This window comes from Fistularia commersonii, chromosome 20 (assembly GCF_037954325.1).
Source record: "Fistularia commersonii isolate RoL2024-O1a breed Wild chromosome 20, RoL_Fcom_v1.0, whole genome shotgun sequence".
Taxonomy (NCBI): domain Eukaryota; kingdom Metazoa; phylum Chordata; class Actinopteri; order Syngnathiformes; family Fistulariidae; genus Fistularia; species Fistularia commersonii.
In genome coordinates this window covers 4760002-4783911 of record NC_141303.1, presented here as the reverse complement: position 1 = coordinate 4783911, position 23910 = coordinate 4760002, and the positions used below count along the sequence as shown (strand labels likewise).

General features: G+C 38.1%; 3 protein-coding genes across 8 annotated transcripts; 1 reads left to right on the top strand and 2 right to left on the bottom strand.

Moving 5' to 3' along the window:
• Positions 1 to 2558: 2558 nt before the first annotated feature.
• On the bottom strand, positions 2559 to 4107 carry cenpw (centromere protein W). Its single transcript, XM_086167368.1, has 3 exons — positions 3950 to 4107; positions 3767 to 3880; positions 2559 to 2795 (listed from the first exon to the last, which is right to left on the bottom strand). Exons 1-3 carry the CDS (start codon positions 4034 to 4036, stop codon positions 2769 to 2771), a joined length of 228 nt encoding a protein of 75 aa, XP_086023494.1. The 5' UTR covers positions 4037 to 4107; the 3' UTR covers positions 2559 to 2768.
• Positions 4108 to 4404: 297 nt separating this feature from the next.
• hddc2 (HD domain containing 2) lies at positions 4405 to 7090 on the top strand. Its single transcript, XM_086166986.1, has 6 exons — positions 4405 to 4496; positions 4603 to 4724; positions 5093 to 5195; positions 5328 to 5396; positions 5803 to 5941; positions 6185 to 7090. Exons 1-6 carry the CDS (start codon positions 4419 to 4421, stop codon positions 6316 to 6318), a joined length of 645 nt encoding a protein of 214 aa, XP_086023112.1. The 5' UTR covers positions 4405 to 4418; the 3' UTR covers positions 6319 to 7090.
• A 127-nt stretch (positions 7091 to 7217) lies between these two features.
• Positions 7218 to 23620, bottom strand: tpd52l1 (tpd52 like 1). Of its 6 annotated transcripts, XM_086166980.1 has the most exons (10): positions 23380 to 23618; positions 19978 to 20190; positions 18292 to 18312; positions 15953 to 16071; positions 15716 to 15864; positions 14597 to 14698; positions 11879 to 11893; positions 10375 to 10413; positions 9808 to 9868; positions 7218 to 8818 (listed from the first exon to the last, which is right to left on the bottom strand). In XM_086166980.1, the coding sequence occupies exons 1-10, from the start codon at positions 23396 to 23398 to the stop codon at positions 8696 to 8698; spliced, it is 861 nt and encodes a 286-aa protein (XP_086023106.1). In that variant the 5' UTR covers positions 23399 to 23618; the 3' UTR covers positions 7218 to 8695. The 6 variants fall into 6 exon arrangements, with proteins under 6 accessions (XP_086023106.1, XP_086023107.1, XP_086023109.1 ...); XM_086166981.1 differs by lacking the exon at positions 11879 to 11893 and having other exon boundaries at positions 23380 to 23620; XM_086166983.1 differs by lacking the exon at positions 19978 to 20190 and having other exon boundaries at positions 23380 to 23609.
• Positions 23621 to 23910: the final 290 nt, after the last annotated feature.

The following is a 23910-nucleotide window of genomic DNA, read 5'->3' as shown; positions in this document are numbered from 1 at the left end:
AGAACAGCAGAACCCCACAGGAGAGCTGTCTATATCACCAAATTTATTCAACTGTCTGCATACAATGTGTACATTTCAATTTGCACTCTTTCTTTCAACTGTTCATCCTGTAAATAATGTTTACATTTCCTTGCACTATTTAAATTTTATTACAATAATATCCTTATTATTATTGTTTTGGTTTTTTTTGCTACCTATCTGGCTTCACTGTGGACAGCAAAATAAGAATTTCGTTGTACAAGGAAAACACCTTTCCTGATTGTGCATATGACAATGCAACGAAGCGAAGAAATGTAAACAGTGCAGAGAAATGTAAACGGTATTAACAGGATGTGCAAGTTCGAATGTAAACAGTAAAGGTGTGTAAAGTGCGGGTTGACATCTCACAAATTTGGGTGTGCAAACTCAGAGTGCATATTGGTTGCAGACAGATGAATAGATAAATATCAAAGCTCTTTTTGTATTTTTCCCTAAAAATGACACTTTTTATATATTTTCTGAAGACCTATTTTTACTTGAAAGGAGGCTGTCAGTATTTATGCCGGGACCCCTTTACTTTAAGGCACTTTTACTTTAAGAGAAAAGGTTTAGTCAATGCTCTGTTTGCACATGTTCAAATTCTGTTCTTATTTATTGTTTTCTGAAGATGTTTATTCAGAAATACTTTTTTGAAACCAGAGGAAATTGTGTGATCCGAGGTACACAAAGAAAAAAGATAAATAAGATGAGATGAACGCCAATAAACAGGTAAAGACAAAATATAAGTGGTGGTTTAAGGTAAAATAAGTTACAAGAGCAAAAGACAACCAGATGGATAACCAGTGAGATGAGATGAGATAGTGTGAAGTTGAACAGTCTGATGGCCACAAACAAGAACGACCTTCTCTGACCTCCCGAGCTGCCTCAGGAAGTAGATAAGACTCTGGCCCTTCTCAAAGACTGCATTGCATTTTTTGGGTCAATTTCAGTTTGCTGTCAATGTGCACGCCCGTGTATCTGTAGTCCATCACAGTGTCCACGTCAACCCCATGGACGGAAACCAGGACAACAGGTGATTTGAACCTTTTAAAATTCACAATCACCTCTGTCGTCCACAACAGCCCAGTATTCCGACTCATCACCCTCTCAGATGATTTAACCACAACTGAATTTTTTTTTTATGGTGGCAGGACTCAGCTCTGACCAAAATACTTTGCAGCATCTCAGTGTTGCAGACCACCTTGTCAGACATTGTTGCAAGTGTACATTCTGTGGTCTGCCAGTGGGACAGTCCACAATAGAGGCCTCTACCTTCATGGATGACAATTTAGCACAAAGTACAGGCAGCCTGATGGTATGGAATGCATTGGCGAATTCAAAGAACCTGACTCTCATCGCTCTTGGGTTGGTCCAGATTCGCCAGGCAGATGATGGCATCTTCATCTACCTGCCACCCCCAGAGGCTGTCTTTAAGAGGAAAAAGAGTGATTCAGCTCTGTTTGCACTTTTTAAATTCATTTCACTTTAAGGTTCCTGATTTCCTTGATTTGAGATGAGAGATGAGAACAACTTTATTTATCCCGAAGGAATAAATAAAAAAATAGACGCCCTAAATGTGTTTGCCTGGAACTACTTTTAATTAACTATAAAAATCGTTGAAACAAAAAGAAAATGTGGATGTTGGGTCTGTTGGCTATAAGACACAAGCTGGACTTTTGGCTCTTTACCTGGAGGAAATTGAGAAATTATATAAAATTTTTGGGTGGTAAAATTCTGTTTCTGCCTTTATCTTTGGAGAATTTACAATGATCCGCCAACTCTAAATGATACAGGGTGTCTGAATGTCTTCATCTGCCCAATAAATCATTGAATCACCATACCTGAACCAGCAATGAAAAATGCTTGATAATCATTTCAATGTATGCATTAAAGAGAATGTAACCGCCGTACGAATTCAGCGGTATTTATCAAAAAGCCCATTCTTTTTTGGATGTATCACAATAGCTGCCTTCGTTTAACATTAAACATATGAAATAAAAAAAGCTGATTTAATTATGAAAGCAGAGAGAATGTAAAGTCCTGTTCCAGCCTGCCAGAGAAGGGCACTGAATGTCAACCATATTTAGTAGCAAAGATAATGACTCATAGTCTACTGAATAAAACAAGAAAGGTCAAGTTGCCCTAATGACATTAACTCAAGGGAACTTTGGGGTCTGGCAGACAGGACAGATTATAGTTGGGAGGGTAGTGACAGCTCTTGGGAATTTATTTCTGTCTCTCAGACCAAGGAGCTCCTTTACAGAGTCTTTGTCGCTGGTGTCATAGCCTGCGGTTTCTATAAGCGGGACCCTGTGGCTTTCCGCCACTCTGTCTCCTGTGCTTGCATGAAAAATCTTTCCTGTTAGTCGGTCAGGTATATGGAATGAGTCACCTCTGCACACAAAATACCTATAGCTTTGCACAAGCATCAGGTTTCTGTTGTAAATCTTCTTTTCAAGTCAGACCACAGAGGCTCTTCTGTGATTCTACCTTCAGGTGTTTTTTTAGGGAGAAAAACAAGACATCATAGTGATTGAAAAACATCCCTGAGACATGTTCAGTTTTTAAACAGGGATGGAATTTAATGAAAAGGAAAATAGATAGAAAAGAGCCCAACATGGGCATAGTGGCTCTATGACTGAGGGGACTGATCTTTGTACTACAACAAGAAATAACATTAACATTCAAGACGCACAGGACAGAGAGATGGGTTCATAGATTCGTCCATAACGGCTAATATACAATGGTCTTCATCCTCTTGCTTTTTTCAGGACTTTCTATAAAGAGAAAAAAAATCTCAATTGTAAAATATTTTCCATGACAAAAATGCCCTTATTAAAGAAACACCCCAAAGTCAAAACATCAACCATCAATATTTGGGAAAATATGAATGTTTGTACAAAATGAAAAATATATTCAAGGGAATGCAAACTTGCAATATAGATGGAATTTTGATGATAAATGGAATATTGAAGAGAGAAAAAAAAAATTACAATTCAATAGAATGACATCTTTTGAAATTATTTTTGAAAGGCACTTGTCTGGGACATTTTCAGATGCTACAGTATGACGGACAAGTTGTCACAACACAGTCTAATACAGAAGTTATAGTGCAGAAGTATTCTTTTTTGGACACTTGCATTTTGTACATTTACCTACATTGTTAAAAAATCTTTGTTATCTCCTGTTTAGCCTCCAGATATCTGATTAAAAAAAAGATACACATTCTGTGGCGATGCCATCTATAAATAGAATTGGCGCAAATTTATCACTTGTGGACCAATACTTATCTCATCTGAAAACTGCTAGTTTTTGGTTTGAAAAAAAGGAAAAAAATCTCTCACAACAAAATGCACAATCAGTCTTAGACATGTAAAATTCCAATTTCTGCAAATGGTAAAATTTCAGATATATCAAAGTGTGACATGTTGCGTTTAACTCAACATGATAACAAATGCATATTTCGAACTCATAACATTTGAATTTGTATCATGAACTCGGTTCATTTAGATTGACAACACTTTTTGTGTAGCCCACATTTAACTATAGACTGATTGTTATCAACGTAAGATTACTATTTATATAAATGATGTATCACATGGATTGATCACTACATCCCTGCTTGCATGTCACCGTTACAGATCGGTTGTATTATTTCTTTTCATTGAAGAGTAACAGCACACAACATTGATGCATATAAAGTCAATCTCAGGCGAAAGGAAACCAAATTTTGCATCCTAGAACTGACCTTGGAAACAGCTTTGAGGTGACTAGCTCTGATGGTTGTAGATTTCTCCTCAAAAGCTTTGGCTTTTGCCTCCTCGGCTAGGTCGCTGAGAAACAGCAGTGTCAGCAGTTCAATCTGGGAATAGAGTGGTTGTGAGCGAGCTAACGGTAGCTAAAGCTAAATCCAGACAATCAGATTACTTACCATCGCTTCTGACGCTGGCCGAATGTTAACGTTGTTTTTCATTTTGGATTTTACGATAGACTTCAGTTTCGTCGGTTTTTTCAGCATTTTATCAAGCGCTTCCGTTAGGCAGTGAGTTAAAATGTTTGTTGACGATTTCCAATCTCCCGCTTCTTCCTCTTCCGGATTCTTCTTTGTGCATTTCCGGTGCTGCATGGTCGCGTGGCCGTCACCTACCGGCAAAATTTAATACCTACAATTTATTTTGCGGGAAAAATGGTCTGAGGTTCAGTATAAACATATTAGTGTAATCTGCTAAAAAGAAAAAAATTATAAGGCGTATCACAAGAAGATGAGAACATTAAGTGTGGGAAAAAAAATCTGTGCTTCAACGTTCTTGAACTTTGACCTCCGAGACAGCAGATGGCGCTGTTCAATCGAATCCCCTGAGCTATTTTACAATAATACTCAGAGAAGAAGACATAGCAGGATGGCTGCTGCCGGCATGGAGAAAAGTGTTGTTAGTAGCAACATGCTGCAATTTATGAAGCTCATCGGACAACTTAAAGTAAGAAATAACCTGACTCAGAGCGGTTCATCTGTCAGAGGCATTAAATGGAGTGACATCATAAGTCATAAATACAAATCACTGGTTTAACTTGTGTTTCTTGCAGAGGGTCCGGCGCACAGGGTGGGTTTATAAGAAGGTTAAAGATCCAGAGAGTGTGTCGGACCACATGTATCGCATGGCCATGATGTCTCTGACCATCACAGACCCCACAGTGGACAAGGACAGGTGTGTTGTCATAACGTGCATCCTCCATTCATGAACTTTTTTTTGTGAAATAATATTTACTTTTTTTTTCATCTGTGGAGGTTCCCAGTCATCAAGGTCATTCATCAATTCTTCTTGTCGTGGCAGATGGACTTGAATTACTTCTCAGAACTGAAGAAGACTCTCGAATGAAATTTAAGTCCAGTTGCCACAACGACAAGATTTCGACAAGAATTTACTCTATAGTATTATAAAACCCCAAACCTAATATTTTTGATTTGACCGATTGGAATACTTTATTGATCCCTTGTGGGAAATTGTTCATGTATTTATTGGAAGTTTTATCGGTGAGAGCACATTACTCATTTTAATCTACTGTCTGTCTCGAGATGTATAAAGCTGGCTCTGGTTCACGATATGGCCGAGTGCATTGTTGGCGATATTGCACCATCAGACAACATCAGCAAAGCAGAGAAACATAGACGAGAAGAGGCAAGTAACCTTGCAAAGGGGGGTGCTTTATTAAAATGAGCTGCATTAAAAGCCATGTCTCGTCTCTACCTGCTATATTATCTATTCATTGCAAACTTTTTTTTCTTCTTAAAAACTCAATTCTTACTTCAGGAGGCAATGAGGCATCTATCCGGTCTTCTGCCAGAAGGACTCAGAAGGGAAATCTATGGCCTGTGGGAGGTACAGTTCTCTTTCCTGTTTGCTAGATAGAATAATAATGTCTCAATTCAGAAATGTTTTATAATTACTCTTATTTGCAGTGCAAAGTTATGATAAACTTATGAAATATTAATCCACTGCCTATAAAGATCAATAAGGATTTGCGCATGGAAGTTGGGTGGAATTCAATAGGAAGTAATGCACGTGTTACTATGTTCCAGATGATTTAAGAAAGCTGGATGAATCAAAACGGCAAATAAATTGGAGCTGTCCTAAGAACCAAGGCCAGCAAAGTCCTTTGTCTAGATGTGGTCAAACTGTGATTGATTTCTGTCCTGTGAGGATCCTGTTAAGAGACCAGCACTTTGAAATTAAATGCAGGAGCACGTCCATCTCATGGGACACTGTCATCAATAATAACCTGCAGGAATATGAAACCCAGAGCAGTCCGGAGGCTCGGCTGGTGAAACAGTTCGATCTGCTTGAGATGATTCTTCAAGCTCACGAGTACGAAGAGCTGGAAGAGACGCCGGGACGGCTGCAGGAATTCTTTGACTCCACAGAGGGTGAGATTGTAATTTGTATCTGGGCGTCATTGCTTATAAATTGACTACCTGATACAGTTTATTTTTGACAAAACAGGATACTCAAAGAAAAGGTCTGAAAAAGAACATTTTGCCGTTGACAAAAAAAAAAGAATTTATACTGAAGTCAAATCTTTTGACCTCTTGAGTGCTTGTCTGCGGGTGAGAGAAATACAATAAAAATTTAGCTAAGCCGTTTTTCTTTATAATTGTGCTTCTGCTTAGGTCGGTTTCACCACCCGGACGTTCTGCACATCGTTTGCTCTTTAAATGAGGAGAGGGAAAATCGCAAAGGGCAGAATTCCAGGAATTCACAGGAGACTGTCGCAGAACCTCACTCAACCTCTGATACAGCATGACTGTAGAACTTAAGGGAGCCTCGGAAATGCTGGATCGTGGAGCAGAAGACGTGGAGATGCATTCAGTTTCCCCTGGGACACAACAATACTTAACTTAGGACATCAGAGAGTCATCTGCAAATGGTGTTAGTGACTTAGTTCTTATTTGATTTTTTGCAACATTGTTACTATTTGTTACAGTGTTATACAATAACTAATGGATAAATACATGCATCCAATCGTTATACCTCCTCTGAAACGATACAAATGTAATAATATATTTACACTTCATGAAAACAGTAATTGAGGTCTGTTCTTCTGTAAATTATTTGCAGTAACAGCAATTGTTTTCTCAAGTCTTTCGAAACCGATCCGTTATTCAAAGTCATTTTTTATCTACTGCCGCTGCTGTTAATGTAATGTTTATGCAGTGTCATGGTCTATTTATTGCACCTTTAATCTGTGATATTTAAAGATTAGCAATTGTACATGAAATCGGGCAGCTAAGTGGGTTGATTGTGCAGCATCATCCGGCTTGTCTGTAGCAGCATGATTTGATATTTTAATATTTTCTTAATGAATTTTCAACAAGGACTAAATGAAAAAATGTAATATGCATTTACTGTATATGGTCAATATTAATGGATGGCAGTTGGTCAATCTGCCAATATAGTTCACTGACTGCCATGGAGTGTTGTCAAATCGCATTTGCATTTTTTTTCTTCAACAGTTTGAGTTTTCCACAGCTTCACTTCAAAAGTACATCAAGTTCTCATAAATTTATTAGAACAACTTTTATGTTGTTTTTTTTTTTTTTTGTTCAAATGCTCCTTAATGTTACATTAGTCAGAAAGAAAAGATAATTAATAGTGTTGACACACAGGATAAGGTGAATGTTAGTTTGAAAAACCTCTTGAAAATGGTGCTCAAATACATTTTATTTCAGCTTGTTGCACAAATGTGACAGACCTGACTGGTTTTACTTGATACAAAGGATGTTTCAGCATCTGGACATTGACATGAATTCTAGTAAATTTGCTTAATAGACCAACCGACCTAAACATGAATTTATCCTGATATATTTGTCAAAACACAATCAAGAAATTATCAAAAACATGAAGGATAAGGAGAAAGATTAAACATAACGGATTTTTTTGAGAGCAGAAAGTTGTCACTATGGTCAAATCATGCAAGCTTTAAGTCTTTCTCAGAACAAAAACATTGATGGAATAGCTGTAAAATCTGATTCAAGACAGTTATAAAGCATTAATAAGTTAGTTCTAAACCAAAAGTCAACAAGTTAAACATTCAGGTCTTTTTCATGTACTTCAAGGATAAGAGTATGTTGGATTTCAGAGGCTGCCAAGTACTGAATTACAGAAATGTCAAAGTTATATTATTGAACAGACATTATATTTTGCTGCTCGTGACTCAGTAAGAGGAAGAGGAAAAACTGAACCTCTGTTATTTCAGCTCAAACCTCACAGTTGTTCAGTGTTTCTCTGGAATCGTATTTATTTACAATTGTCCACACTTCAGTGCCGTGCGAACCAGCATTTAAACAAATAAGGTAAATGTCAACAGCAGATAATGTGCATCTGGATTAATTATTAACTAAATCTTAACAGGGAGAACTGGAATTTCAGTGAACTAATTATCACAAACAAGTGTAAGTTAAATAGTCTGTAAAACATCTTAAATGAAGGAGACGTTAAGCTAGTTAATTTCACAATGAAACCAGTGTTGTAACAGCTGTAAAACAGGTAGTTCATTCGTTGCTATGACAGCAAACAGTCATGTTGACCGAGCCCTGGGAAAAAGAAAACCTCCGGGGGGATTTTAAACAAGCATGAACTCTTCGAACTGCGGCCTTTCAGAGTTTTCACTACGAAGACACTGCCTTCACAGGGTGTATGACAAAGGGGATTGAAATATATAGCCTTAAAGTGTATGTCTGTGTGTGTGTGGAGTGACACCCCCACAGTGGGAATCAATAAACTTACCGGGCGTGTTGGGAAACCATAACTGAATTCTGCATGTGTCAGAAAACGACATGATCTGATTGGGGAAGTCAAATGGGTCTCGTTCACTGATCTGAACACCAGTAGGGGGCAGGACATCACTCGCCAATTCAGATGAGTAGAATCATCCAAAATATCAGTTCCGTTATCTCCGATTTCTCGGTAATATCTTTTAAGAGACTCAGGTTTACAGTGTTAATAGTGTGATTATAAGCCTTAAGTAAGCAAAAGGCCCTATATATATATGAACCTTGTTTCACAAAACCATAGGTAGAAATCCAGTAAGAGCTGAATTCTTACTGCTGAGTTCATCATGTACGTGGGTCTGCTTGCAGAAAACTCATAAGCCTTTGGAGTCCAACCAGACGGACACACATCTAACACTGTCTCTCAGGTGTGTCGGTGGCATCGCTAGTGGGAGTTTCCAGAGAGCTGGCCTTTGCTGCAGAGGATAGGACTTCCTCAAAACTACCTCCAGTCCCGGAGCTCCCGACCTTAGTCTGACAAAATGTAAGGGGAAAAAAAAATCAATTCATTTGTGCACCGTGGTGAATTTTTTTTCTTTTCTTATTTCTCTGTTTGCTAGAGGTGGCAGAGTTTCACAAACATCTATCAGACTCAGACTTATGAGGATACTGGTTCATTTTCTGTCAAATAATAATCCTTACTTTTATTACACTTCTGATTATATGCTTGAATGCTACTTTCAAAAGACATAATATATTTCCAACAACCTTTAGGTTCATTTCCCCATAAATTTCTGGTTATTTCTTGCAGATTTTGCAGGCTGCAGAGGATTCGTCAGTGAGGTTTTGCTAATAGTTTATTTACCCAATGCATTTCCCATGAAATGATGCAGCCCCAAGTCAATGAAATTGTTTAAAAAACAATATGACCAACAGCCAATAGCAAAGGTTTCTGTTGTTATTTCCCTTTTTAATTGTTAATTTTTCCCTTCTCTTCAAGATTCGAGATTCAAAGTGTTTATTGTCTGTAAATGTGTTTCCCTGTACAACGATATCATTATTTTGCTGTCCACAGTGAAGCCAGATGGGTAGACAAAAAACAAAACAATGCATGATATGCATATTATTGCATTGAAATGTAAACAGTGCAAAGACAGGTAAGCAGTACAAATACAATAATTTCATTCAAGTAACCATCTTCTATCTGCAAAAGACACTGCCACATTTTAATTTTGTGTATTTTGCCAAAAGGATGAAGGAAGTCAACAAGTCAACTGATCAACTGAGTATCAACTGATAATAGATAACATAGCAGACTTATCAATAGATTTCTTCCAGCAAGCATGACTGGACTGACTTGTTATAAATCAGTTATATTTATATGGGATTACCATTAATAATATTAATATAATTTTTAATGGAATGGATGAATCGCTGGAATATAAAATGGATTCCATGCTCTCAATTGCGCAGCATTAATGCATGACGCATCTCACTCACTCACACAGTCACTCACTGTTCACCTTGATAGTGGACACTGTATTTTCCATTTTCTCCTCAAAAGACTTGAAGCTGGGCGAGTTTCTATAAAGAAGAACATGTGTTAATTATTTCATAGATTCTGATCTGTGAGAGAATGACTGAATTCATTCACTTACATGACAGTCACTCAGAATGATAGTTCATTTTTTTTAAAAAACAATTTGTGATGCATAGATTTTCCATCACTATTCTTTTTTTCTCTTGATAGAAACCAATGGTAAAAGGGACTTTGCGCATTTTGGTTGTTTTCAATCACTTATGAATTGATCTTATCCTCCCCTAGTCGACCCTAGGATATTTATTCTTGGGTTGACAGTGGTCTAAGTTCAGGATGAAGTTGTTATTCAGTTTGTCACATAATATTTTGGCCCACTGTTGCCCATTTTTAACCATATTTGCACATTTTACAAATTCAGGGTAATCTTCCAAGGCAATCCAGGCCATTCGGTGTGGTCACTTGACAAAACAAAAAGTGATGAACTGGGATAGAAAGTAAGTAACATGTTCTCACACACACACAGACACACACGCACACACACGACAGTTACCTCATGGTGGGCATGCTCATAGACTGTTTGATAGAGTAGCTGTTCCAGGTGAGCATGTGAGAGAGGGGTTAATCATTAGCACAGGAAAAAGGCAGGAAAAGCAAAAGAAGCAACCAAGCTGTTGAGGACAGAATGATAAACCATTTTTCAGTGTCATTTAGAAGATGTGAGTGAGACGGACAGAAGGGAGAGGAGAAGGAGGGGTGAATGGAGAGAATATGCAAGCACTATTACATTTTATAGGAGGAGATTCTTATCTCTTTTTTGCTGGTAAAAAGCAACATTCACAGTTACAAAATCTAGTCGGATGCAGGTGGGATTTTTTTCACTCTATTTTTTCTGAATAATATTCTGTTATGTTTTATAAAAAAAACTAACAAATACGTACCAAAATATCTAAATAAAATGAGAGAAAAAAAAAAGTCTGCTGCTTTGCAACTGCAATAACAATGTTAGCCTCAGGGAGGTGCCAATATCCTGTTTTCCTAAACATATTCAAAAGCATTCATGTTTCACAAATAATAATTTGTACATTAACAGCAGTGGAAAATATGTATGTGACTTTATCTTGGCAGTGCACTTAAACCTTATTTTAAATTACTTATAGTATCACCTGACTCCTTCCTCTAGATACCATTTCCTTGTTTCATTACATGACATTTAGTGAGACAAACTGCACTTTCTACGCTATTTATCTCACAGCTGTATTTGGTTTACAGATTAAAACATCTAATCAAGTTATACATATCATACATCATCAAAATGAAGAGTTATGCAACAAACTTGACACGACACTAACTATTGAAATACTTGACATGTATTTTTTGCGCTAAAAATGCAATACACTAACATAAAATAAAGAATGCAATCTGAATAATGATTCACTTTTGAAACTTTTAAGTACAGTTTGTCTGCAATACTTGTACTGGACTTCTGATCGATAAAGTATTTTCCCTGAGATGTAGGAGAGTAGAATCACAAAGTAGGGAATGGATTTGTAAGAGTACAATTTAATCACCTCAAAATTTTACGGCGCCAATAAACGCTGAAATGTGCCTCTCAGGGTTTCTGTTTCTAAGTGTTGCAACTTACAAATTGAAAATGCATCTTTTCACAAACAGCAATCAGACGCATAATCGCATTAAAAGCATGATGCATAGAGGATGAAGTCATTTATCGTCCAAAAGTTGTAAGTCTTGGCCTGTAAAAGGTCAGTTTTGGTGAAGCTGCCACAGGAAGGTTCAAGCTTAATTGAGGCATTTTTATTGAACCAAAAACCAAAACTAAAGTCAATTTGATCTGATTCTGAGTAGAAACAAGCACCTGATTCTAATTCTGCAGTGCAACTTGCTAATATCATTTGCTTTAACCAGAGTCAGCAGACTCTGTTTTCCGGTAAGTACTGTACCAGCCAGCTACTGAGCTATGTCTGCACATAGTGCATGATTCTCTAGAACGCTCTTCACTCGGAGGGTTCTGATGGGGTACAGTGGACGGTTCTTACCCTATGGAGCTGGACCTTAGGGAGCATGAAGGAGGAGGAGGAGGGAAAACATTTAAAAGCATGCTTTAGGGCAAAACGAGTTCGATTACATGCCCAAACGACATCCCAACTTGATATTCTTAGAATTATTAATACATCCCAGACATAGTAGTCTTATTGTTTCTAAATCCCCTTCTGCAAAACTGAAAGAAAGTGAGCAATTAAACCTCAAATCCAGTTAGGACTCATATCTGAGATAAAATACAAGGGAGATAAAATATTTATACTAACAATTTTAGAACCACACTTGGAAATCCAATGAATATACTTACCACATAGGTATATCTGCATCTACAAGACCATGCATCCAAATGCATATAGCACGCTCTTATAAAACCACATGCCCGCACGTACTCAAGGTTTTGGAAAAACATTTTTTTAAATAGTAAATGAAGATATGTAACTGTTGTATCACTTTAACTGTTTGCTGTTGTTCATACTACATCTTACATAAGAATGGAATCATAGTTTTAGCAGTATAATTAAAACCACATTGAACAGTTCATGTTTCAGTACTATAAAATAATGTCTGGATTATCTAAAAATCAAAGCTGTGTGAAATTCTTCAACTATATGACACTGCAAAATATCAGATGCAAACACTCACTGCAAATGTAGCAGAGATGAACACAAGCATGATTTCGTGCATTTTAACCAAACCTTTCAAACACACTCAAGTACACAAACATCACACAAACATACCTCCGGGGGAAAAGTATCTCTAGACCAACCATGCTGTAATAATAATAACAATATGGGAATAATATATAATAGTATAGGATATGTATTGTTTCTTGAAAATACAGAATGCATTTTGCCCCACAAAAAAAATCAACCTATCTTTTATTGTTGAAATAAAAGATAAAATCTACATTCTCGGTAGATTTATTTATATTTATAATAATGACAAATATTGTTAAATGTTGTAATCGAATCTATGAGAATATATTCAATCCCATATTAAAAAGTCTCAAGTACTACTTTTATACACTCAAAATGTATATTTAAACACCTGATATTTTAGAATGTTGTTAACAAATGGCAAAAATAAAAGCAGTGTATTAGATTAAATAATAGCATCAGATGTAACATTTTATAATCGCGATCAAACATGCATCCGTCATCATTTGCTTATTTTGATAATCCATACAATTTGGTCTCATAAAAAAAAGCTTTCTTTGTGCTTTCTAATGTGCAGACTAAATGTACTCCACGCTGCAAAACTCATGTCTTTTTCACAAAAAAAAAAGCCACAGAGTCCTATATTCTCAAGCGCTCTCCCCCAGGTGCCTTTCCTTTTAATTTCATACAGAAGCAAACAGGCCATGCACATTTCTGCATAGCCGAACCCGAGCAAATGCAAAAGAACAAAAGTGAGTGAGACAGACTTTGTCTCTAACCGTTCAGCTCTCAGAGAAAGCAGCTTAATGTGTGCTTACGTAATCTCAGCTACCGTAGAACTGGCTAAGGCAAGACTCACAACTCTTGGGAGACAGGGATGGAGAGCATAAATATAGAAAACACACTGAGCTCAATGTAAGGGCAAATGAAACAGTGGCGGTAGTCATGGGTGAGGGGAATATAAATGGTCACCTTCTGATCGAAAGAAAGAGTGCTGAAGATGGAATAGGCATTTCTACACCCTTATGTTGAAAGTGACTGTACAGATTTAACAAGCATTAATGCTTTTTAGCGTATTTTCATCCTCATCTTAGAGCTTATCGTACACATTCAGATTAGTTGCATTCAGGGTGAGTATCGTTAATATGCTGCGATCTGGATGTCTGACATGTTCCTCCATGCCTCGCTTCCCCTGCAAGGTAAAATCACTACGACCACATCGCTCTTCATATTAACTGTTCAGTACACTTTTGGTAAGAATGAGATTCCAGACATGACTGCTTGTGTAATCTCCCCCTCTGACCTGAATTAATAAATCTATCAGCATTTCTTCACGTAAATATAAAAATATAGAGCGAAGTGACATGGTGATTCATGAGGTTGTATCAGATCGGATCACACTGTGATGGGGCAGAATCATGTCAAATCCCTGAATATTTTAAATATATTGGAAGGCATGAAAGGCATCACTGAATTAGTATCCAGATGTATTTTGAATTATTCTTAGTTACTGAGTTTGGTCTAATTAGCTGCGTGAAGACATGAAGGGCATTTATCCTCATGTCTTACCTTTGGGATCATGGGATATCCCCTAATTTCCTCAAAACCTGTCATGCTAATTTAAACACAGATAAAATATCTCACTCAAATTCATTCACTAACATCCAAAGAAATATGTGATTAATCCATGATGTTGTGATTAACTATAGGCAAATGAAATTAACTCTTCAATATTTCAATGCTTCCAAATATGAAGGACCTCTCAAAAAGACTTTGGACACCTAAGAATCTACTTGTACTTTAACGCTGAACTGCAATAAGCCATAAAACAATCCAAAGCAGTCAAATTTGCTGCCTTCGGTTGCAGAAGGGTATTTGATGTGATCAGAACAAGTTGAGGTGGCGGTTCTCCAGGCCAGCGAAAGAACACACACATGGCCGGTGTTTGCACAACATCAAATTAGTCCCCAGAGAGACAGCGCTGACATTGGTAATAGCTAGGAGACAGGGTAGCAACAAGAGCTTTAACTCTGTGAGAGAAGGATCGGCATGCTCTACCTCATGTCTCCAAACTTCCTGGTGATGGTGCTGCCGAGGTTGCTGAAGGCTGCTGAGGTTTTCTGTCCGGCTGTGGACAATGTCTCTGACGTCTTCTTGTACCTGACCGACACACCAAAAGTCACTATACTGAATGATAACGTGATAGAGGGCTGAATGACATTCTTTTAAACATCGCAGTTGGTAGAAACCCAAAATTCCACAATCAAATGTTTTCAATATAGTATAAAATACATATAAGGGAGACAACACAATACCACGGTCATATATCACCAAATTATATGAGTAACTCTTGCCTGTTTTCCCTGCTGCAGTTTGTTTTTATAATATTCATTTTTCCACTCGCATTTTGTGCTACAACTTATGTAAACATCTATATTTGAAGTTCGGCTCTGGTGAAAACCTCACCCTCCTGCGGTCACACTGGTTCATTATTGATGAGAATAGTGTGTGTAAAGTGATCTTAAGGTTGAAGTGAAACTGGATAAGCAGCTATCCCCTCCGCCTCCCTGCACTTCTCTGTCTGTCTCTGTGGAGCTCAGTGTAGAGCTGCTAATCAGACAAATTAGAAAAGAAAAGACAGAGTCCCATCTGAGCCTGTAGGAACACTACAGATTTTTATTGCTTTGGAACACAGATGGTCTCAGGACTTTTACTTCTGGTGATTTTATCGCTACAGTAAGATAATACATTATTTGGCATTTCCATTGCAAAAGTGCTCCAAACATTTTCCTATTAAATGCATGCATATAGCCAGCAGGAGCTGTAGGGCTGCTTTTAATCAGGTTTCTGATGTCTGTTACCACTTGAACAAAACAGATGGCACATCACACACCTGGTTCTCGGCTCGGAGCGAAGGATCATGTCTTTTCAAATCTGGTTTGTAATGTCTGTGCCACTCTGCTTGGAGGATAGTTTCAAGCCTGACAACTGCCCGTGTGTTTTTATGTTGTGTGTACGCGTCTTCTACAGGGTGTCTGCGTTGACACGCAAAATAGAGGATTCTTATCCAAAATACTGAAAACGTACCTCAGTCTTTAAATCCAGTCATGTGGGAAAATCATTTTTTATTCTTAAATTTAATTATCACAGCCTTTCCCGCTTCAAACGTTTACTCACGCTGTGGAGCTCTGCATGTCCTGCCAGCCTCGGCTAAAGTTATTTCTGAGCTCGCTCAGGGGAGTGATACCCAGTTTCTGTCTGAGCTCGGCGTGCTGTTTCTCCTTAGATGCCAAAACCTGCTTCAGAGTACTGATCTCTTCCTCTAGCTGGACAGACAGAGAGAGAGAGATATGCTTTTAGGAAATCAAAACACATGGCTCTGCAGATGAAAAAGACAATTGTGTGTGTGAATACTTTAACTAATTCCTGCTGAAACTCCTCTCTCTCCTCCTCAGTCATGATGGCATTGTTTAGATTGACCTCTGATACAATGTCATCTTCAGCCTTTCCCAAAGGATCAGAGTCCAGGAAACCTGTATAATCGCGTGCACACACAAACACAAATACACACAAACACACAGTGAGAGAGAAAAAAGTCAATGTGTTCTGGGGAGAGAAAAAATCAACATATTTCTTTTTGTTATTATGATTGGCATTACATATCACAAAACATTTAATTCCTCTGCTTCCTTGCCTTAAATAGTCATTACTCTGCAGTTTCCGTAAAGGTGCAGAACTTTATACTGCAATGAAAAATGAGCCCATAGGACAAACACTGCATTGACCTCATAGTCAAATAAAAGAACATCTCGGTGATTTTTTTGCTTTCTTACAATACACTTACTCTATTTTTACGTGATCATGCAGACCCTGGACATAAATGAAGAAACACTAAGTAGAATAAAATAAATACATTAATAAATGTAGACAGCTTCCTGATATTACTATTCTGCGTACATATTCAGAGCTGCTCTCAGGATACAAAGCGAATGCCAGTGACAATATCAAGTATCAGGGCAGATATGTTTAACAGCATAAGAACTTGCAATTTTGGCAGTGGTACAGATTGTGCAGTCTGAGTATCTTCCATTAAAACATTTTTGAAATCTTTGAAAGGAATTTGATTCAAGATCTTTTTATATTGGTACTATGATTACTTTGAAACAAACCTGTCAGATTTTGAGGAAAATGCAGCAGAATTATAATTTATCCTTTATGGAGCGAATTTCATTCCCTGCAATTAAGCCATCATGGATGAACCACGAGCAGTGTGCTGCCGTCCATCAGCAGCTAGGGGTTCAGTGTATTGATCAACAACACTTGGACACACTAGGAGGAGCCAGGAATCGATCCAGGAATGTTTGGTCCCAAAGACGTTCTTCCTCCTGCACCACTCCTGCACCACACCACCCTCATTATTATTTCGGGGCCCCCAGGATTATTTTGTTTCTTAGAGTTTGTCTCTATCTGTGTCTCCATGTCTGACTTTGTCTCAGTCTGACTGTTATGTAACCTGCGGGCGCATCCTGTGGAGCTCTAATCTGGATTAACAGACATAGATTATCTGACTTTAACATTGATGACGGAGACTAATGACAGTAGTACACAAACAAGATGCTTTTAAACGTCACCAGACTTCAGGGTGCAAAAGTGGAATACAGAGATTTTGGTCACATGACACATTTATGTGATTTAGAATTTTCTAAACACAAATTTATTCCACAACCCCCACTGTCTCACCTATGTGGCTGACAGTTAATCTGAGTGTGTGTTTGTCGAAGGTATTTGTGTGGGTGGGGTGGTATCGGTAACAGCAGGTATCGTATCAGTGTAATCAAAATAAAATTAAAAAAATACAACATTGCAACAAGTAATTGTGCCACAAAGCTATATCTGTAACAGATATCATCTGTATCGCCTGTACAAAGTAACACCATTGATATTTATTTTGATATATTCAACAAAACACTTGTGATTTGCAAATAAAAGTTCCAATTTACACATAAAACTTTCAAACAAACTTAAACCGAGTTAAACAGAAAGTAAGGGGCCAAGGGTGGAATAATGCCCGATGTGAAACATGATAAAAGACAGCTGAGACCTTCAAGTAATGGCAAGGGATTATGAAACTTTTCATGAAAGAAAAGCTGATGTGCAGTGTGCTGATGTAAAATATATGATTGGTGCATTACATACAATATAAATGTTGCCTGAATCAAATATTATTGAAATGTTTTCTTATACTATAAGGGAATAATGTAATGCCAGGAAGCCTCAAAACAAATATCTGATGACAGCTGATGCTGATAATGTGTTGCTTTTTAATGTGCTTTGTTAACTAACTAAACTAAAAAAATATGCAAAATGCCAAGATGTAGATGCCCTCTGACTTTGACATTTACTCATTTTAACTGCACATTAAATTGATGTCATGTACCAGCTGGCTAAGTACAGACCAATCCATTGTCTACTGTTTTAATTGACCCTACTGTGCAAACAATTACAGCATAAAGTGCCCTAATGTCTAACAATAATTAATATACAAGTTAAAAAATGCTAATTGGCCATTTTGGAAACAATACTGGTACTCCCTAATTTTAATCATTTTTGCTGACAGTACTATATTTGTTTTCCTGACAACACTATCACACCATTATATGAGTAAATTTTACTTGCAAGTTTCAGTGTTAGCTTCAAGCACAGTGCAAGCCAGGCTCTAAATGACGGAATAGAAATGCGTAGTGCCACAGTACCTACTGTGAGGTGTCCTCTCTCTTGATGCAGAAACATTACAAGCACAATAAAAAGAAGGAAGATTATTAGAGACTCACAAAAAAACACAAAAAGTAAAAATGCAAGGACAGTCTAATAGCCCACATTGGTTACAGATCATGCAGCAAACACAGCTCACAAGAGTTACAAGAGTGAACAATTGCACTGCATGCAGCACAGAGAGCACAGAGAGTTATATTACACAGCAGCGTGACAATCAGATTATTAAAACCACTGTGATTTTTAGAGTCAAGTGTTAATGAAGAAATTAATCTTTTCAGCAGACCCCATTGCATCATCTCTTTGTGCGACATGCAAAATTGTTATTAACTCACATAACTACAATGTAAAAACTCTAAAAAGGCATGCCTGTTGAGATCTTGCACACTCACAACTATAAACATCTGATATAACAAAAGCACTTAGTTCTTAATTCATCTGCATTTGCTTTTGTTACTTTGAAAGAGAACGATATTGAATAATTAACCCGGTAACTATGTTCTTCTAAGTGACTCTGCTGTGAATGTCGGTCTTAATTAAAATAAAAGAAAAGAAAAGAACAAGAAAACACTCACATGACATGAATGCATTTTTTTTCACTGTCAGAACAGGCTCTGTCTGTGTTATCTAAACGATGTCAGTGACAACTGCTCCCCCGGCGTCACATGTATTACAGTTTGTCATTATGGCAACAAGACGCGCAGTGTTCTCTAAACATTCCTTTTACATTGGGTGTGCAGTGGCTGTTCTTATTAAATAAAAGATGTTACTTCATGAGTCGGACTAAATCAATAGCAATAAAATCCTAGTTATTTGTACCTTGACACACAGGTTCTACTTTTCAGAGTCTTGGAATGGGAAGAATGTTAAAATTTCTAATGGTCCAAGTTATGGCTTACTGTGTTGGCACTGGAGCTGTTAGTTAATCTGCAAATTTTTCAACGTAATTGCCGATTATCTTATTTGTGATAAACATAATTCTTATTAGCCAGAATTGAACTAACCAGAAATTTAGCTCATTACTGACCTGGAATTATTTCTTGTATCTTAAAAACAATCATTTCACAATGCTCTCAAGAGGGCAGCTTTGTGTTAGCCCATACGTTGTTAGAAAATTTGGGACAAAAATTTGTTTATGTACGACAACTATATCAACCCCTAATACTTATACAGTTTGTCGCTTCTTTGACTTATCTCATAAAAATAATATTGGATCATTATTCTTCTAAATTCCCTTCAAAAATATAATCTGAATTCCATATAAAAACAGCATTTTATTGAGGGGGACTAATAACATTTTACTTTGTTTACTGACTTGGTCCTCCCATATTATGACAAAATGTGGCTTGTAGGCATGATCGCCAATGTGTTTTTTCTTTTTTATTTGTTCTAGGTCATCAAGACTCAAAACTACACATTAAGACATGTTTCACTCTGGTTGAAGAGCATACAGTACATTCAGGGACTAGTACATTTCACTTTTCAGGTGTAAAGGTAGAGATAGGTGGATCAGTGATTGGTTTTTCTAAACTGTAAGCTGCTGAAATAGAAAACAAGGTGACTTAAGCGCCGTAAGTCATGAGAGCAGACAGGTTCTTGTGATGAAAATGTACAACCAGAGTGAAAGGTCATCTAGTCTATTGGCTGTAGTCTAAATCTGGCTTCACCTGTGGTGTCCAGCTGCATGTCCCAGGTGGTGGACATGACCCAGCTGTCACACTGAGATACTGTAGAATGCCCCCAGTGATCCTGCTCCGGTGGTGACATTTTACCCAGCTCTTCCTGATGCAGCACTGCCTGATCTATCCACATTTGCCCGTTTTGAAAAGTTTGAGGCAAGTCTTCGGCATTCAGGTGATACAACGTGCCCTGATTCAAACCTATAGGCAAAGCAATAGGTCAGTATTTTCGGTGTGCATGAAAGCCTTGGCTCTGAGCTGGACTTCTCTCAGCCTTTGGTGCTGCCCTGACACATTTAACAGCCTGACTCCATGGTATTACTCAAATCTTTCCTTGAAACTAACAGCTGAATGTAAGGCTCGGTGGGCACAGTGTTAACGCCAGTGTGTCCACATCGGATGATATTTAGTATTATGAAAGGTAAACGTACATTAAATAAGTTGGTACGGTTGTTATTCTAGTTAAGAGTGTTGGCCCTGTCACTTGAATACATATTGGCTTAACAAATGGAAAAAAAAAGCCAACTCTGGTGAAAATGCCTCCACAGTTGAACCAAAGGGGAAGTTCCTCTAAACAAAACAGCTGGTTGGACAATTTTTAGAGAGAGTTAATTCAAAAGATTGTGAATCATTGCAGCAAACCCACAGTTAAGCCAAACATGATGTACCCTGTTACCAGTTCACCCAGTCAAATCGCAACTGCCTCTGGCTATTTAAAGTATAATCAATATAGAATCACATATTGAACATTGCAGACAGTAACTTTCAAACATGCAGCACTCCTGCCCGGTGATCTGCTCCAGCATCACTAATTCATGAGGTGATCTGTGAGAGGCATTAAGTCTGTTTTTTTTTTTTTCCTTGACTGGTAGGCACTATTCTTACCCTGCTCCCACTCATGTGTGGCTGAGTTAACCCATTCCTCTCCTGGACCCATGCTGCCCCAGTCCACCACTGCTTCACTCAGAACACTAGAATATAAATCTGCAGCAAAGCAAGGCAGTTGACACATAGACACACACAGACACACACACACACACACACACACGTAACACTCAGAGTTATGCCAGCAGATACAAACACAAACGCACTGCCTCCCTGACAGGTTCGCCAGTGTTTTTAGCCACAGGAAGTGGAAACAACTGTCTCACTGTGAGGGTTTTGTGCTCTTATCTTGAGTCTGCATTTGGACAGGAAACCTGACTTCTGACCCTTTTGTCAAACAAACACGAGCATCTTCAAGCTACTCTGACTGGAGAGATGAGATTCTTGCTGTCTAAGCATCTGGAAATAGAAAATCTACTAATTCCATTGTAGACTGTGTCTACAAGAGATCTTTTGTGGATATAAAACACTTAAGCAAGAAGTGTTGAGCAACACCAGTTCCCTTGTTTTTGATGAAATCGGTTAGATCATCACAGGAAGAAGGAGACATGCAGCGGTGCTCCAGTACTACTCATTCCTTTGTGGTTCCACATGTGGCCAGTTTCAGTGAAGAAAAGCGTAATGTTAAGTACAGAATGAAAGAGACAGGTGGCATTCTGAATGAAAATTGAGCACTACAACAATTACCTAAAAAGAAACATCTTGCAGTATCAAAATATGATTTTTTCAACAACTAACTAATTCTAGTTCTGTTGGTAATTTCTGGTCATTTTCATGTGACTGATTTGGAATTTCCCAATGTTTCTTTTTTTCATTTGGGCCAATTTCCTGACGTTTTTTACTCATCAGGCATGTTTCAAGTGACTAATTTGACAATTTATTTACTGTACTTTCACACGATTGAGACGACTCGCTTTTTTCACAATATTAAAGAATCATTATTAAGTATTAGCTATCACAGACATTATTGGAGTACAAGTCTGTTCAATTTTCAAGAGCACCGTATCATTGCATGCAATGCATCTGGGGATAGAGCCAAAATTTCAAGCATATGACTGTTTCTTATGATGTAAAATTTAATACATTCATAATTCAATCATAATTCATAATTCAATCATTACAGTATGCTTTATTTTGTCATCATTGCGATCATTGGACTGGTGCATCATTTCTCAGAGACACATAAAAACACCTCCCCCTTCTTTGTGTCCAGCGTGGAATACCTTTGGTCACAAGATTCCCGTTTGGCCCCCATGGTCATGTGGCTAGGCAAAATCAAAAGCCTGTTCATGGTCATAAGGCTGCAAAATCAATTGAAGCTGATCCAGAGGCCAAGATTCCAGCCATGCTGTCAATACTGTACTATGTTCTTATGGTTTAACATTTTGAACATTCTTCTAGAATGTTAATTGAAGGGCTTATGGATAATTTAGGGGTGTATATCAGAGATGTTCAACAGACCCTGAAACGTGACCCCAAAGAACCCTGAAACTTAGCATCAAACAAGTGGTCACTAATGCATGGAATGTGAATGCCAGAATAGCCAAACAATTTCAGTACACTGAGAAGCTTTGGCTAACTTCATTATTTGCATTATTCCTCAATGCATCATTTATAGCAAGACATCTAAAACATCCCATTTGAACTATGGTGTTGAGGGAATCTCTCTGAAAGAATTACTTATTCAAGGTTTGGAAGAATTTAAAACATTTATGTGCCCCAGGTTAAAACATTCTCAATGATGTCTGTCGCTGCTTGCTCTTGAAATGCGCAAATCTCAAGGCTACATTTGATAAAGCGTGAAAGGAGAACAGTGTCACTGGAACGCAGATATGTTCTTATCTTGTTTCTGTAAACAGCAGTTATATTATAAATCTTTTATAAACACTTGCAGTGCATTTTCTATCAGCACTCAGACAAGTCTGGGTGAGATGATTGTGAAATACCTGCTCACTTATACGCTTTTGAAGTTTTGGGGGGGGGGATTTGCACAAAATCACAGTTTATGAGGTAGGAAACAGTATCAGGCGGCAGGACTTTGATTTCTCTGGAATTTCCATCTTGTCTTAAACACACACCCACACACACACACACACACTGCTCCACAGTGTGAATGACGATGAACCAACCCTTTCATGAGATTAAATTAACTACGTGTTGTTTTTTTTCATGTTTCCACAACCCACATTCCAACAGGATTTAAAATTGTTGTGTTTTGTATCAGAAAATCAATGTAAACACAGGGCAGCTGCGTACGTGGCTTCAAATCTCCCCCGCATAACTTCTACTGGACAGCAAAATAAGAACGTTCATTGTACAGGGAAACACGTTTCCAGACTGCACACGTGACAATAAACACGTTGAATCTTGAATTAAAACAGGTAATAGTTGTTTCTTCTCATTTATGTTTACGAGCACATCTCATTATTATCATTGTTATTAGCTCTAAGGTGACTCACCCCGGAGCCTGAATACAACAACAAACTAACTTCCGGACGGACTCACCTTGCTGTCGGCTCTCCATCGTTGGCAGCCCGAGTCGCCTTCAATAACACACACACACTCACACTCACACACACTAACACAAACAAAAACACAAAATTACACACAAATCGTCGGTATCCTTCCGAGGCTCGGTGGACCCGCAGCACCGCCGCCGGTGAGGTGACCCGGGTTTCCTCGGCGGTCACGAGCTGGGAAAACTCCCGGGCGGAGTCCGGAACGCTTAAGCCAATGGGCAAGCGGCGACGTAATGTGCTTACGGTGCCTTCGGCTTCACCCGGCAGTGACCCGGGAGCCGATCCCGGCTGAGGAGGCTGGGTCGGGCCGTGACGACAGGAGACCCCCCCCCCCCCCCCAACCTCCATCAGGTAGAAAGCCCCCCCAAAATAGTAGGAAACTGTGTGAAAATGTTTATAAATTGAAAGAGAAATCACCAAAACGGTAATAGGAAACAATTAGAAAAGAAAAAAAACAAAAACAAAACATATATGTATACATACATATGTAAACACATGCATGTATGTGTCTATATTT